Source organism: Desmodus rotundus, chromosome 11, assembly GCF_022682495.2.
Source record: "Desmodus rotundus isolate HL8 chromosome 11, HLdesRot8A.1, whole genome shotgun sequence".
Taxonomy (NCBI): domain Eukaryota; kingdom Metazoa; phylum Chordata; class Mammalia; order Chiroptera; family Phyllostomidae; genus Desmodus; species Desmodus rotundus.
In genome coordinates this window covers 74267535-74281448 of record NC_071397.1, presented here as the reverse complement: position 1 = coordinate 74281448, position 13914 = coordinate 74267535, and the positions used below count along the sequence as shown (strand labels likewise).

The 13914-nt window shown below is 39.1% G+C and overlaps 1 protein-coding gene across 5 annotated transcripts in view; it reads right to left on the bottom strand.

Annotated features, from left to right (window-relative positions):
* Positions 1-13914, bottom strand: part of TRMT11 (tRNA methyltransferase 11 homolog) — a 49849-nt gene that overhangs the window by 8094 nt on the left and 27841 nt on the right. For all 5 annotated transcript variants that reach the window (XM_053914277.2, XM_053914276.2, XM_024551861.4 and 2 more), the window contains one exon: positions 13411-13531. In XM_053914277.2, the coding sequence (XP_053770252.1) occupies positions 13411-13531 (121 nt within the window). The remainder of the gene's footprint in view (positions 1-13410; positions 13532-13914) is intronic.

Below are 13914 nucleotides of genomic sequence, written 5' to 3'. Positions count from 1 at the left end.
AAATCAGAATCCTGGGTCGAATCCCTGCCCCTTTTCTCTCATACTAGTCAGTCTGCAACTCTTAGATTCTGCATCCTAAGTACCTCAAGTCCACTTCTCCTCTTCCCCACAACTCCAGTATTGTAGTTTAAGCCTTCCCCACTTCTCCTGCTTTTTACCCAAATGGCTAGTTGCCCTGTCTTCAGTGGTTCCCTCTCTAGTCTATTCTTCATACTGAGACCAAACACTACTTATTAAATACAAATCTAATATGCTAGCATTTCTGGCTAACATCCAAATGGGTTTAAATTTCCCCCAATTCTGAGGCTTTCTCTTAATGTTTGGGACAGATTCAATTGCACATTAGTATGCTGAATGTCTTCTCCCTTTCCTCTCCTGTCAGGCAATGAGGTCCTCCCCAGCTTTGCCTTCTGTCTTCTTCTCCCTGTGACTCCTCTAGGCCATGCAAAATCTCCTCTACTGGAAATGCAGAGAGGACTGCTTCAGGGAATGTCCTTGGGCTGCAGTGGTGAGGATGACACAGGACGGAGATACCCGACTCCCTGATGCGAGCTTAGAAGGCAGAGGCATGGAAGACAGCTGAGGACAGGCTGGGAACTGACTCAGGCTCAGCTACTTGTACGCCTAGCTAGCCAAAGCTGCCAATTATGCAGCTCACTGGTAGAAGCAGGACACAAAGGCCACAACAGAGTGGAAAATGGACTTTGCCTTGGACCAAAGAGAGAACTTAACAAAATAGCTTATCTTTGACCAGGAGGACATAAATAGGGCAAACTGGTGATAAAGAACAGAGAACTATAAAGGTTAGAGTCAGGGACATGAAATGAACAGAAGTAGCGTGGAAAACCCGAAAGTAACGATGCATACTAATTAATGGCTATCTAGAAAACATGTACTACCTTTATGACATCCTGTGAACAGTTTAGACCTCAAGATTCCCTCAGAATAAAGTAAAAGCAAAATAAGCCTCTAACAGACCAATGGTTGAGTTCTACAGGGATCCAGTGGCAGAGAAAAACACACTACTGGGAAAGTTGGAAAGGATATCCACCTTAGAAATGCAACCTCTGAGGGAAAACCCTCTTTTCTGTATCTCCCAGGGAGCAGAGAAAAATCAACATGAGGTGTGCACTTCAGTCCTTGGCTGGAACACTTCCTCCTGTAAGACTGATTGCCCCTGACTGTGAAATAAGACGTTTACGACACAAACCCCTAGAAAAACCCAAAGCTCCAAATCCCTTGTGCGTGCAGCCCGGGATCTGGACAGAGCCATTCTGTTGCTGTGCAGCAAAGTCCCGCTTCAGGGGAAGCCAGACACTCCAAGGACTCTGGCTGTCATTTTCATCGAAGTGGAAAAGTCATGGCTCATAAAATGTTCCCCATGAAACACTCAGTGTATCTGTGGTCTAGCACATACTATATGTACCACACACATCAATATCGCACGCCTATGAGCAACACGCATTTCAAATATACCACGGTTTATATGAAATGTGCTATTTGCGACATCCAGAATTTATGGTACTGGAATGCTGAAAAAACCAGCAAATTTCTGTTTTCTTTTTCTTTCATCCTGTCTAGTTCAGTTTACTAGGGCTCACACTTGAGATGATGATATCAACTCTACATATTCTTCATCACCTTTCCATGCCTCCTCTCTATTTGCATTCCCTGCCCATCTCAAGCAAGACTATCTGCAGTTGTTCTTCCAACCCAGGATCGCAAAAGCCAAAGTCTCACTGAAAAGGACGAGAGCATCCTTGAGCAACACAGCCCCTGACATCCTGCGGTGACTCGAACTTGCCCCAGCCCCACCGTTTGGCTTCTGGTTTTCCTGACACTTCCAAATCTGCCTGCCAGTGTATCTACATGTCATAGCCCTTGATTTCTACCAATTTTTAGTAAGCAAGAAACACTTCACAGAAAATAGGGACACACAAAGAATTAGCAAATGCCAAGAAAGAAAACTCTGGCACTGAAAGATTACAAACCACCCTCCTCAAATTTCCTAACTCCTGGCTACATTTTGGAGCATTGTAGTAATTAAAGAGATATTAATAAAATATTAGATTGTTGATTGCACTGTCTATTGTTTATCACCTTTTTATAACAAGAAATTAAAGAGTTTCTGTGGGGAAATCTGTGCTACATAATGGAAATGCACAGCTTTCAGACTTATCACTTAACCTTGTAAGACAAACAGCAATCGTAAATATTGAAAAGAAGAAACATACGAGTTCTGATTCAAGAAGGTAACTCATAAATATTTACAACTATGTGTTTTCTATAAATCTATTATAAATTTTCTGTATCTTTTCACAGCAAATTATCATCTAAATTTTGCAGATAAGGAAAGGAGTTTCAATAATCTGCCATAGGTCACCCAACTAGTAAGGAGCTCTGGCAGAATTGGAGCCTAAGTCAGACTTCAAAACTCATGCTTCTTCCATCACACTTCTTTTTTCTCTCTCTCTCTTTTTTTAGTAGAAATTACATCAAAACAATGGTTAAAGAGTTAATGTCCCACATGGTAGACTGGTGAGTCCTTCAAAATGGAGTTTGACGTTTAGGGGACATTCCTCACTGAACAGCAACATCGCAACTTTTAGACAGAACCTCTTTAACCACTGTCCCACCCAGCCAATTTCCTGTCCTATCAGTACTGCTAATTCTAAACATAAACCACTCGAGGAATCTTAACACACTTGCCAAAGAAACCAAAGGAAGCCTTTCCAATTGCAGTGAACTTGTATGTGTGCACTGCCCTCTGCTGGCAGAAGCAGATTAAACCCTTCTTTACAGTATTTCCTGATACAGAAAAGATAGCCGAAAACAGGTCTGACCATACACCTCAGACTGACAGAGAGTCAGGAGCCTCTCTGTCCCTCACCGTTTGAGTCCTAACTATAAACATCTAGAGTCACAGAGCACCAACGTGACCAGGATGGCTATTTTTCTTCAGGGGGCATGAGCACTTATTCATTCACCCCATTTCTAAGAGAGTGATGTGGAAACATCCAAACACATATTCACCTTGGTGACTCTGAAGTGAACTGTCATCTATGGCCAACCTGGGATTGCAAAGTGTTCTCCAGAAAGAGTACATACACCAGACCTTATTCAAGTTTTTTACAATTAACCCTACATCAAAATAGAGTGCCACAACTCCCCCAAAAAGATATTAAAAGGCAAGTATTTTAACCAGTTATAACTTAGTAACTTAAAGGGAAACAAATTCTCAAAAAAGAAACAAAACTCTACGTTCTGCAGCAACATTTGAAAGGGACACTTTGAATGGAACTAACGACACTCGATCATACCACGAGAAACACGTATGTAAGAGTGTCTCCCAAATGCAGCATCATAAATTTTCTTCACTGAGAACGCCACTCAGGCACGGCAACCCTAACAATTAGTACCTTCCCCCTGCAATCCGCCATGCTTTGTCACCATCTCCTCCTTCAGCAGAGGAAAGAGGTTATGATTTTCCATAGTATGGTCATTCAGCTGCTTTTTTGGTTTGCTTTTCATGAGAAAAAGAGGCCTAGATACCAAGGGATTAGAATGTTTTTGTAACACAATTTTTAAAGAGTGATGTCAGGATAATAAAATTCAGTAAATGTTCAAACAGAAAACTTCTGGCTAGCCATAATTATATGTTCCTACTCTTCCCTCAAATGGGTAACTAAAATACTGTTTCATTTGATTGTTTTTTATTTATTCTGGGAAGGTCCAAAATAATCAGTAAATATTTACTGAGTGAGTGATGAGCAAAATAGTCAAGATCTGTGAACTCAGATCTTAGGTACTAGTGGGAGACGGACATTAAACAATACACACTCAAAAGTGCATTTGCAACTGTGATTAAACACTGGTAAGAGGGGGCACCATAAGAATATAGGGAGACACCTAGTTAGAAGGAGTGAAGGAAACAGACAAGAAAGGCTTCCCTAAGGAAGGGACCTCTATCTGAGACCTAAAGAATGGATTAAACCTACTCATAAAAGATGAGGTAAGAAAACATTCTGGGAAGCACAGTGAGAGAGGAAACACAATGGAGAAGACTCTGAGACTAGAAAGAGGAAAGAACATTCTGGGAACCAAAAGCAGACCAGTGGGGCTAACGCTTGGTAAACAAAAGGGGAAGTGGCACAAAATGAAATTGGAGAGACGGCCCAGATCAGATTAGCTTTAAAGGTTATCTGAAGGATTTTTAATTATATTCTAAATACCACAGAAAGTCACTGACCAGAGGAGTCTCATTATTTATTTACATTCTCAAAGACCCTCTGGCTACTGTGTAAAATACAGTGACAGGCTAAACTGCAGGAGGTGGTAAACTGGCTGGCAGACCGCCGCAGTAGCCCAGAAAAGTGGCACCGCACCATGTCCTTCGGGGAGGGGGGGAATGGGTAAAACTATGTGCGAAACTGCCGTCCTGGTTTCTGAAAGTTACCCTCTACTCCTGCCTCCCTCACCCAGTTATCCAATTGGTCATCAGCTCCTGCCATGTCTACCTCCCCCACACTCTCAATTCTATTGTCTCCTCTACAACCTCCAATCCTGCTCCCTTAGCTTACGCCTATCTCTGCGTGACCACACCAGGAGCCAACACTGGTGGCACAGGTTGTCTTTCCACAACTCAAACCTGTTCGCCCATTAAAGCATCAATGACCTTCATAAAACTCCTGCCGCTCTCTGGGCATCCCTCTTGGGCTTGCCAGCACCAAAAAGATAAATTGGGAACTCCTCGGTGTGTAAAGACCTCAACACTAAGAATCCCTTTGGTTTTCCACTCTGTCTCCAATCTCTCCTCCCCCAAATACACAGTATGCCACTCGTGCTAAAGGTCTGGAGTTCCCTGAACGCGCCACACCGCTCTCAGTCCCTGCATCTTTGTTCAAAATGCGGGCCGCCTCTCTCGGCCGAAGGACCACCTCACGCAGGTGCTCTCTGGTGCTCATGTAGCAGCACCTCGCACAGCATCGAGCTCGCCAGGTTGAAATGAGTTGGGCGGCCATTTCTCCCAGGGTCCAAGTTTTCTAAGGTAAGGTTTACGCCTTACTAGTCTGTGTAGTCCCAACACCTCACACGAATGGTTCCAAAAATACATGCTGAGTGATGAAAGTCATGGCTTTTCCCACAGGGAACATGTAATCCAATCAGGGAAAGAAAACATAAACATATGAAAAATACATAACTGTAAAAATTATTATTTTTCTTTTCTCATAGCATGTTTCTCAAAATTTCACCTGTCCTCAAGACCTTACATGGATGTGCATTTATTCACACGTGGCAAAATCTTATATCCTTCTCACAAAGAAAAAGAAGTCACCAGGTATGAACTCCCTCAGCTTCCTTGGCCCACCCCTCCCTCTGCTACACACCGGAGGCCCCACTCTAGGGCCGCATCCGTCACACCAGTCCCCACCCACATTCTGATGGAAGCCAAGTGCTCTCTCACTGTCCCTTTACTGCCAAGGGTCACTTTCATAGAATCCCCCAAATGTCGGTGGAAATACCTAAGGATAATCATCAGTTTATAAAATTAGTGTTTAGAAACAAGAGATTTCCCCCACAAAGGTGTCACTTTGTGGATGAAGTTGAAAACCATTCAGAAGAAAGCCAAATGGCTCTTATTTTAGTTACAGGTCGGGTTTAAGGTGTCCTGCTTCTTACTGACAGTTCCTGACAATGAGATAATGATTTCTCCTACCTCACTAGTACTAACATTAAGTCATTTATATTCTCAGAGTGACAGTGTTTATACAAAACAGCAGTTGCATTGCAAACACTTGAATACAAATGGTTTAAAAAACTTATTCTATGATAAGTGAAAATCGATGAGGCTGTCACCATAGCGAAAGCCACCAAACTGGCGATGCTCACCTAATTTTGTCGAGAAACTTTTGGATTCATGAAACTTTAAAGCTATGGTATACATTCTTAAGTAAGGTGAGAGGAAGAAGGCAGAGAGCTGGAAGAGAAAACCAGTGGGTGGGTTTTCTTTCGGGTCATCAGCAGAGAGTGAAACAAGATGGAAATGACAGTGCTGAACAGAATGGGCCTCAGTTCAGCTCCAGGGTAATTACCCACGTCCGGCTTTTGTTTAGAAATCCTACTCCCCTTATCAGAGCTTCCCACTGTTCTACATCTGCACTGGACAGTAGCTGTAGAAACCACTTGTGTTAGAGTTATACTGCTATAAACAGCGCGAGGCCATTTCCAAACCAAGGACAAGGAGGTCAAAGTCTGGCATCTAGTACTATTGAGAGAAACCTCTAGTACTGTTCTCAATAGGAACAAGGTAAGGCTGAAAATCTTCATCTCTAAATTAGGTACTGACATACAGTCTGTACCTTTAAAAAATTTCATTACTCTGTAAGATATTAAATTATCTAAAGTCTATTAAAGTATTTTATATAAAAATCTTCATATCTAGAGTTCTGAAAATGAGTTGACTTTTATCAATTAAACTTCGACCTCTGGCACTCGGCACCGTTTCTTTCTAACTGCAAACGAAATGCCACGGATATTCATGCTGTCGTGACGACACAGCACTATGAAAACCCTCTACATGCTCTACACCAAAATCTGTAACTTCCTAACGTTCAAAACTTAACCTCAGTTCCTGAAACAATACAAGGCCAACACACCAGACAAAAGCGTAATGACAACTTGTTACTCTATCTAATATTTAATTACAATTAAGAACTGTACTAACCCTAACTAAGCAGCAAAGGATGTAAGGCCAAAATGTGTACAGGCACATACATACTCTCTCCCTTTAATTTGGAGACTATTTATCTCCTACGTGACTTTTTAAAACTGTCACAATCCACTAAAAGAAAAATTAGTAAAATACATTTACATAAAGAGCAAAATTACTCTGCTGAGGGATGAATTTGGTAGTGGAAATACCACAAAGGAAAACAGGAAGTGATCACCTCGCGAGTTGGATTACTGGTTACACCTGCTGGGAGAGGGGTTTACTATCAGAAATAGCCACAAAAGGAGGTGCTTCTGGGGTGCTGTATCACTCAGTAATCTTGACTTTGGTGGTCATTACACAGATGTTCACTTTGTAACTATTCATTAAACTGTACACTTACATTATGGACAAAAAAACAGACTTAAAATCTCAGGGTTGAATTCTCAGTGGGTTATGGAGTGCAAGGAAGACACAAGTTCATGTTCGCATTTGAATAATATGAGAAAGATAATCCTAAATTACATAACATGATAAAAATATACACAAAAAATACACAAAGTAGAAAATTCTTGAGATGAAAATTATAAAATAAGTTCCAGAGGATTATGCCAACTCCACACATGAACTTCCCATCTCTCTAAACCATTCGTACCTTGGACTCCCAGATCATACTTTATACTTTGCAACTGACCTCCGCCTAAGATTCTGTAGTATCAGTATAATAAAGACTATTTAAATATATGACAATATATTAAATATGAGGTACTCTGCCTTCAGTGAACTGATTTGTCCCATAAGTAAGAGTCACATCCAAAGAGCGGCATAAGTAGGACCCTTTTTACTGATTTTAGAAAGGGGGAGGGTGGGAGGAGGAAACAGAGAGAGAGAGAGAGAGAAACATCGATTTGTTGTCCCACGTACTTATGCATTCATTAGTTCATTCTTGACTCGTGTGTGTGTCCTGATCAGGGATCAAACCGCAACCTTGGCGTATCAGGACGACACCCTAACCAAGCCAGCCCAGGCAGGACCCAGATATCTTAAATAGTTGCCTTCCTGGAGCCGGCAGGGGAAGGACTTTGGCTTTTTCCTGGTTTGCCAGAAAGAATAACTCAAAACTATTACAATAGCATTAACTTCACAAAAAATCCAGTTTCATTGGCAAAATCATTTAGTTGCAGAAGTAAAAAATAAAAATGATCACCCTCTAAGATTTAAATTCAAGGAAAAGTACCTTTAATAGCAAATGCAAGTCCTTCAGAAGTAGATGATGTGACCCTTAAAACTGAACCCACGCAACATAACAGCATCACCAGGACTCCATTTGCTTTTATAAGCCTTTCTCAGACATTTCAGTTTATAATGTATACATAATGCAAGTAGCTTCCTTCTGACTTGTTCTGCAAAATAATTTTTTAAAAGTTCCCTTTCTCTCTCTCTCTCACAGACACACACATACACATTCGCACTTTGGCGGTAATGAATATTGTGTTAAGACTGAGCTCACATCCAATTACCATGTTCTTTCTTACGTAGTGTCACCCTGTCTCATTTTTCCTACTGATGAATGCAGTAGTTTTCCACCAGATATGTTTTATGATAGAAATACATCATACCTAATCTCTAATCTTTCACAGCTCTAATCACAAGGAAAATGTCCACCATTCCGGAATGGGCAAGCAAAAAGCAAAAACATTTCAGAAAGAAAAGTCAACTAGAAGGAAACACCTTTAATTTAAACAGCTGCCAAAGAAAAAACAACCACTGACATTAATTCTGAGAAAGGATAATGCACAATGGAATCAGGAACAACCATAAGTCAGCAAAACATCAGTTTATCATTAGCAATATCACTTTACCATCATTCTAACATATACACTACTTATCACAAAGACTAATTCTTTCCACTTCAAGTTATCAATAAGCCATTGTCTCAAACAAGTGACCTCAGTGTCTCTTCTCTCCCTTCCTCATGTAAAACATTTATAATGTTAATTGTTCTTTCTCCGTCCACAGCTTAAAAATCTCCCAGTCCTTTAGCCCAAGCCCTCAGTTTCGGCCACCTCCCATTCTGATTAATGAAGCATTCAACACCTTCATGATACTGGACTCTCATTCAGTCCAAAATAAAAAAACACACTAACTTTCATCGTCTGCCACTATGGTCTTCCAATATTATTTATTTTAAATAATCTGTACTCTGGCTAGTTATAAAATATAATGACAACTGATTTACACAATATTATACTATCTAGAATAAAACTTAGCCAACACTTCAGTCCTCAAATAGGGCACAGGATGGTCCATTTAATGCAATGGCAATGTTAAATACATTTTTAGACTTAAACAAGCACCATCAAGCATAAAAGTGGCACAGACCTATAAAAAAACACTTCAAGAAGTCTTGAACACGGCTACTCTGGGCACTCTGTTGTCCATCCAAGTGTATCGGTAGGAAAGGCTGAGAGAGTACTGTTTTACGTGACTTTCACTGAAGACATATAACTAATTACACTTGCGTTCTAATCTGTTGCAGGCAACTCTGAAGATGAACATGTTTCTCTTATGAACTTCTTAAGAGAAAAATATTTTATAGGCGTAACCACTGTGACCAAAACTATACATACAGCATCACCAGCTACATGTTTCATCAACAGGAAAATTGAGTTCTAGCAGAACAAATCCCATTCTACCATGACCCCATGAGTGATAAGGAAAGACTATCTTTAAAATAAACTAGCAATATGCCACTCAAGAACACTGCCTCTTATTCTTGGTGTACTCTAAAGGCAGAACGGTTTTGGTAATGAGGTGACATGACATAGAAAAAAGAATATGGAATTTCAAGTACACGGAGGAGCTTTGGTCTCAACTCAGCTACTTCCTACTCTCTAAAACGTGCAAAATAATCAGGTCAATGGATCTAAAAGCTCTGTGAACAATAAAGCATTATTAAAGTGTTATTTATCATTCCCTTGGCTTTCAGGCTACATAAACAAGGAATACTGACCAAAAACCTAGCTTTTCTTAACAGGCATACTCACAATTTTAACATGGTTGGCAAGAATTTCTTCACCACTAGTGTTCAATAAATCTAAAAACTATAGCCAATAATCTAAAGACATAAAATTTTTTGAAACATCCATATTCTTTAGACAGTTTTTGCATTTGTTTACATTTTAAAATGAGGTCAGGGAGAACACTTGATAACAACCTATCAAGTGGGCCAAAAGTTACACTGCAGTTAAACCTAACAAGGGACAAATCAAATATGAAGAGATACAGTACACAAAAGTGTAAAAATGTAAAATTAATAGTCTTCCGTTGCCAAAATCAACAACGCTGAAAGAGCCCAAGAATAATTTGTTAGACGCGTACGAGAACTGTTTGACAATTTCATGTCATCACTTGCGTTATAAAGGACTGGGATCTCGCTGCAATTATATACACTTCTCCTCATACACACAGAAGGTAGAAATGAAGTAATTAATTCAAAACCAAACATGATGAATTTAACAAGACAGTATATTTAGTCAGAGTAAACTCCGTATTAGTTAAAACTCACTGAATAAATCTGATCTCACAAAGACCATTTCAGAAATTACTTGAGATCAGGCTTTATCATTTTTTAAAATAAATTTTAAAAGGACAAAAGTAAAATGATAAAAAGCAACCAAAATTAATACTGCCTAAAATATCTAACGTGAGTGCCTTATCATTTTTATGTAGAAAAGAAATTCTCAGAAGCATCCTGAGATCATTCTCTTTGTCCTCTTCTGAGTATCAAATCAATTTGTTTAGAAAAGCAGTATAAATCTGGAAAAAAATACTAGACTTTCTTAAACAAATTAAACTCATGGGAAAGCGAATGTGAAATTGTCTACAATTTTGCAATTAAAATCACAAGGAAATAAATAAAATCAGAAAATTAAAAAAGAGACATTATAACCGACATCACAGAAATACAAAGGATCCTAAGAGACCACTATGAAGAATTATACACCAACATACTGGACAACCTAGAAACATACAACCTTCTAAGACTGAATCATGAAGAAAGAAAATGTGAATAGACAGATTGCTAGGAAGGAGGTTAAATCAATAATCAAAAACTTCCCAACAAACAAAAGTCCAAGACCACATGGCTTCACTGGTGAATTCTACCAAACAGTCAAAGAATTAAACTCAAACTCTTCCAAAAATTAGAGAAGGAGGGAACACTTCCAAACTCATTTTATGAGGGCAGCATTACCCTGACTCCAAAACTAGACAAGGACACCACAAGAAAAAAAATTTACAGGCCAGTATCTCTGATGAACATAGATGTAAAAATCCTCTGCAAAATATTAGCAAACCCAATTGAACAATACATTAAAAGGATCATACACAATGATCAGGTGGGATTTACTCCAGAGATGCAAGGATGGTTCAACACCCACAAATCAACCAATGTGCTGCAACACAGTATCAAACTGAAGAATAAATACGACATGATGATCTCAATAGATGCAGAAAAAGCATGTGACAAAATTCAACTATTTAAGATAAAAACTCTCAACAAAGTAGGTATAGAGGGGACATACTTCAACATAATAGAAGACATACATGTCAAGCATAGAGTTAGCATCATGCTCAATGGTAAATAGCTGAAAGCTTTTCCTCTATGATCAGGAGTAAGACAAGACGTCCACCCTTGCCACAGCAATTAGGCAAGAACAAAAAAAAAAGTCCTGGCAAGGGCAAATAGGCAAGAACAAGAAATAAAAGACACTCAAACTGAAAAGAAGGAAAACTGTCACTATTTACAGGTGACATGTTATTAAACATAGAAAACCCTAAAGACTACATCAGAAAACTGGTAGGTCTAATAAAACAAATTCAGTAAAGCTGCAGGATACAAAAATCAATATATAAATATCAGTTGTATTTCAATACACTAATAATGAACTATCAGAAAGAAAAACTAAGAAAACAATCCCATTTACAATTACATCAAAAATACGTATGAAGAAATTTAACCGAGAATGTGAAATACCTCTACATTGAAAACTGTAAGACACTTAGGAAAGAAACTGAAGACACAAATAATAAAAAGATATCCCATGCTTACAGACTGAAAGAATTGATATTGTTAAAATATTCACATTACAAATTCAGTGCAATCCTTTCAAAATTCCACAGGTACTTTTCACAGAAATAGAACATACAACCTTAAAAATGCATATGTAACCAGAAAAGACCCCAAATTGCAGAAGCAATTTTGATGAAGAGGAACAAAGCTGGAGGCATCACACGTCCTGACTTCAAACTAGACTGATTACGCAGTAAGAGTAATGAAAACAGTATAGTATTGGCATAAAACCAGGCACATAGATCAGGTGAACAGAACAGAGTGCCCAAAATAAACCCATGCAAACATGGTCACGTTTATGACAAAGGGGGTAAGAACATACAATGGGGAAAGGAAAGTCTCTGCAATCTAGGGGTCAGGAAAACTAGACAGCCACATGAAAAGAATGAAACTAGACCACTATCTTACAGCACACACAAAAATTAACTCAAAGTGGATTAGAGACTTAATTGTAAGACCTGAAGCCATAAAACTCCTAGAAGAAAACATAGGCCAGGCCATACACTCCCTGACATAGGTCTTGGCAATGATTTTTTGGACCTGACTCCAAAAGTACAGGCAACAAAAGCAAAAATAAACAAGGGGGACTACATCAAACTAAAAAGTTTCTGCACAGCAAAGGAAACCATCAACAAAATGAAAAAGACAACATACTGCATGGGAGAAAATATTTGCAAACCATAGATGAGATGTGGGGTTAATATCCAAAATATATACAGAATACAATATATTGAGCATACAACTCAATAGCAAAAAAAAAAAAATCTGATTAAAAAATGAGCACAGGATCTAAACAGACATTTTTCCAAAGAAGATACATGAAAAGATGCTCACATCACTAAATTCCAAGGCAGTAACCTTCTGTTCTTTTCTGCTCACCCTACAGACCCAAAGCAAAGATGGGGCTTGCCTAAGATTCTAGTGAATTGGGAGGGCTCTGGTTGTCACTCCAGGTTAAGTACAGTCCAAAGAGCATTCAGTGCATTTAATTAAGTTCCATTATGAGGCGTTATATCAATTCTGTTCTGATCTGGACATGAAATACTGCAGATGCTTTGTGCTTTCTTGTCAAGCTTAAGTATGTGAGAGGGAGGGGGAAAGGGGAAAGAAAGGAGAGAAGAAGAAAGAAGTGTTATGCCCTGACTGATGGGGGAAATTACCGTCTCCCTTATACAAAGTGACATTTTCTCTTCCGTACAGTCTGCAATCAAGTAGGTTATGCTTCTGGAGAAAAAAAGGTAAAAAACTGTAAGACTGCTAATTAAACCATAGATACTTAATTAAGAGTGCTCTGTTTTATAACTGAGTTAGCAACAAGGATGTCAAATAAAGCCTGAGAAGCTAAGGTCACTTTAATTCTACTCTTCCATTCAACTTCCATATCCTACTTCCACCCTCTAACCCCACCAAATGCCACAAACCCCTTCCCCTTCTGTTTTTTCCAGAATTCATCGATTATTTTTTTTTTTAATCAGGGCCTAACATTCAAAACTCCATTAGAGGAAAACTAAAAAAACAGACTTCTGATCCTTCCAGAATTTATCCCAGAAGTACAACAATAGCGTACCTCAAATTTCTTCACCTTTTCCATTGTTATCAAGCGCCTTGATGTGTGACTAGAAAGCTTCTGTTCACAGTTGCTAATAAGCTTCAGGCAAGGATGCCAGGGCACCATCTCCTCAGTGTATCTGAAGAAAGATCAGCGACCATTAGGAACACCCCACACAGGATGGTCACGGGGTCACCCAGTGTGGTATGAGACCCCTCCCACTACATGCTGCAACATCTTATTTTACATACGCTGTTTATAACACATAAACACTCTGGATTTTTAAAAAGCAAAGTATTTTAATATGACATCTCAAAAAAAGGAGTTTGTTCTGCCTGTGGAATGGGAATGAGAGAATACAAGCATGTTTTATTGAAGAATGCCAAGAATTTAAGCCACAAAATATAAGACGACAATAATTCCACCCTAAAGATCCCACAAGAGCACCTAAAAGACAAATGCATCCTGAACAACTTGATATTCATGAGAGCCTGATTCATCAGGAGACTTACAACTTCCCAA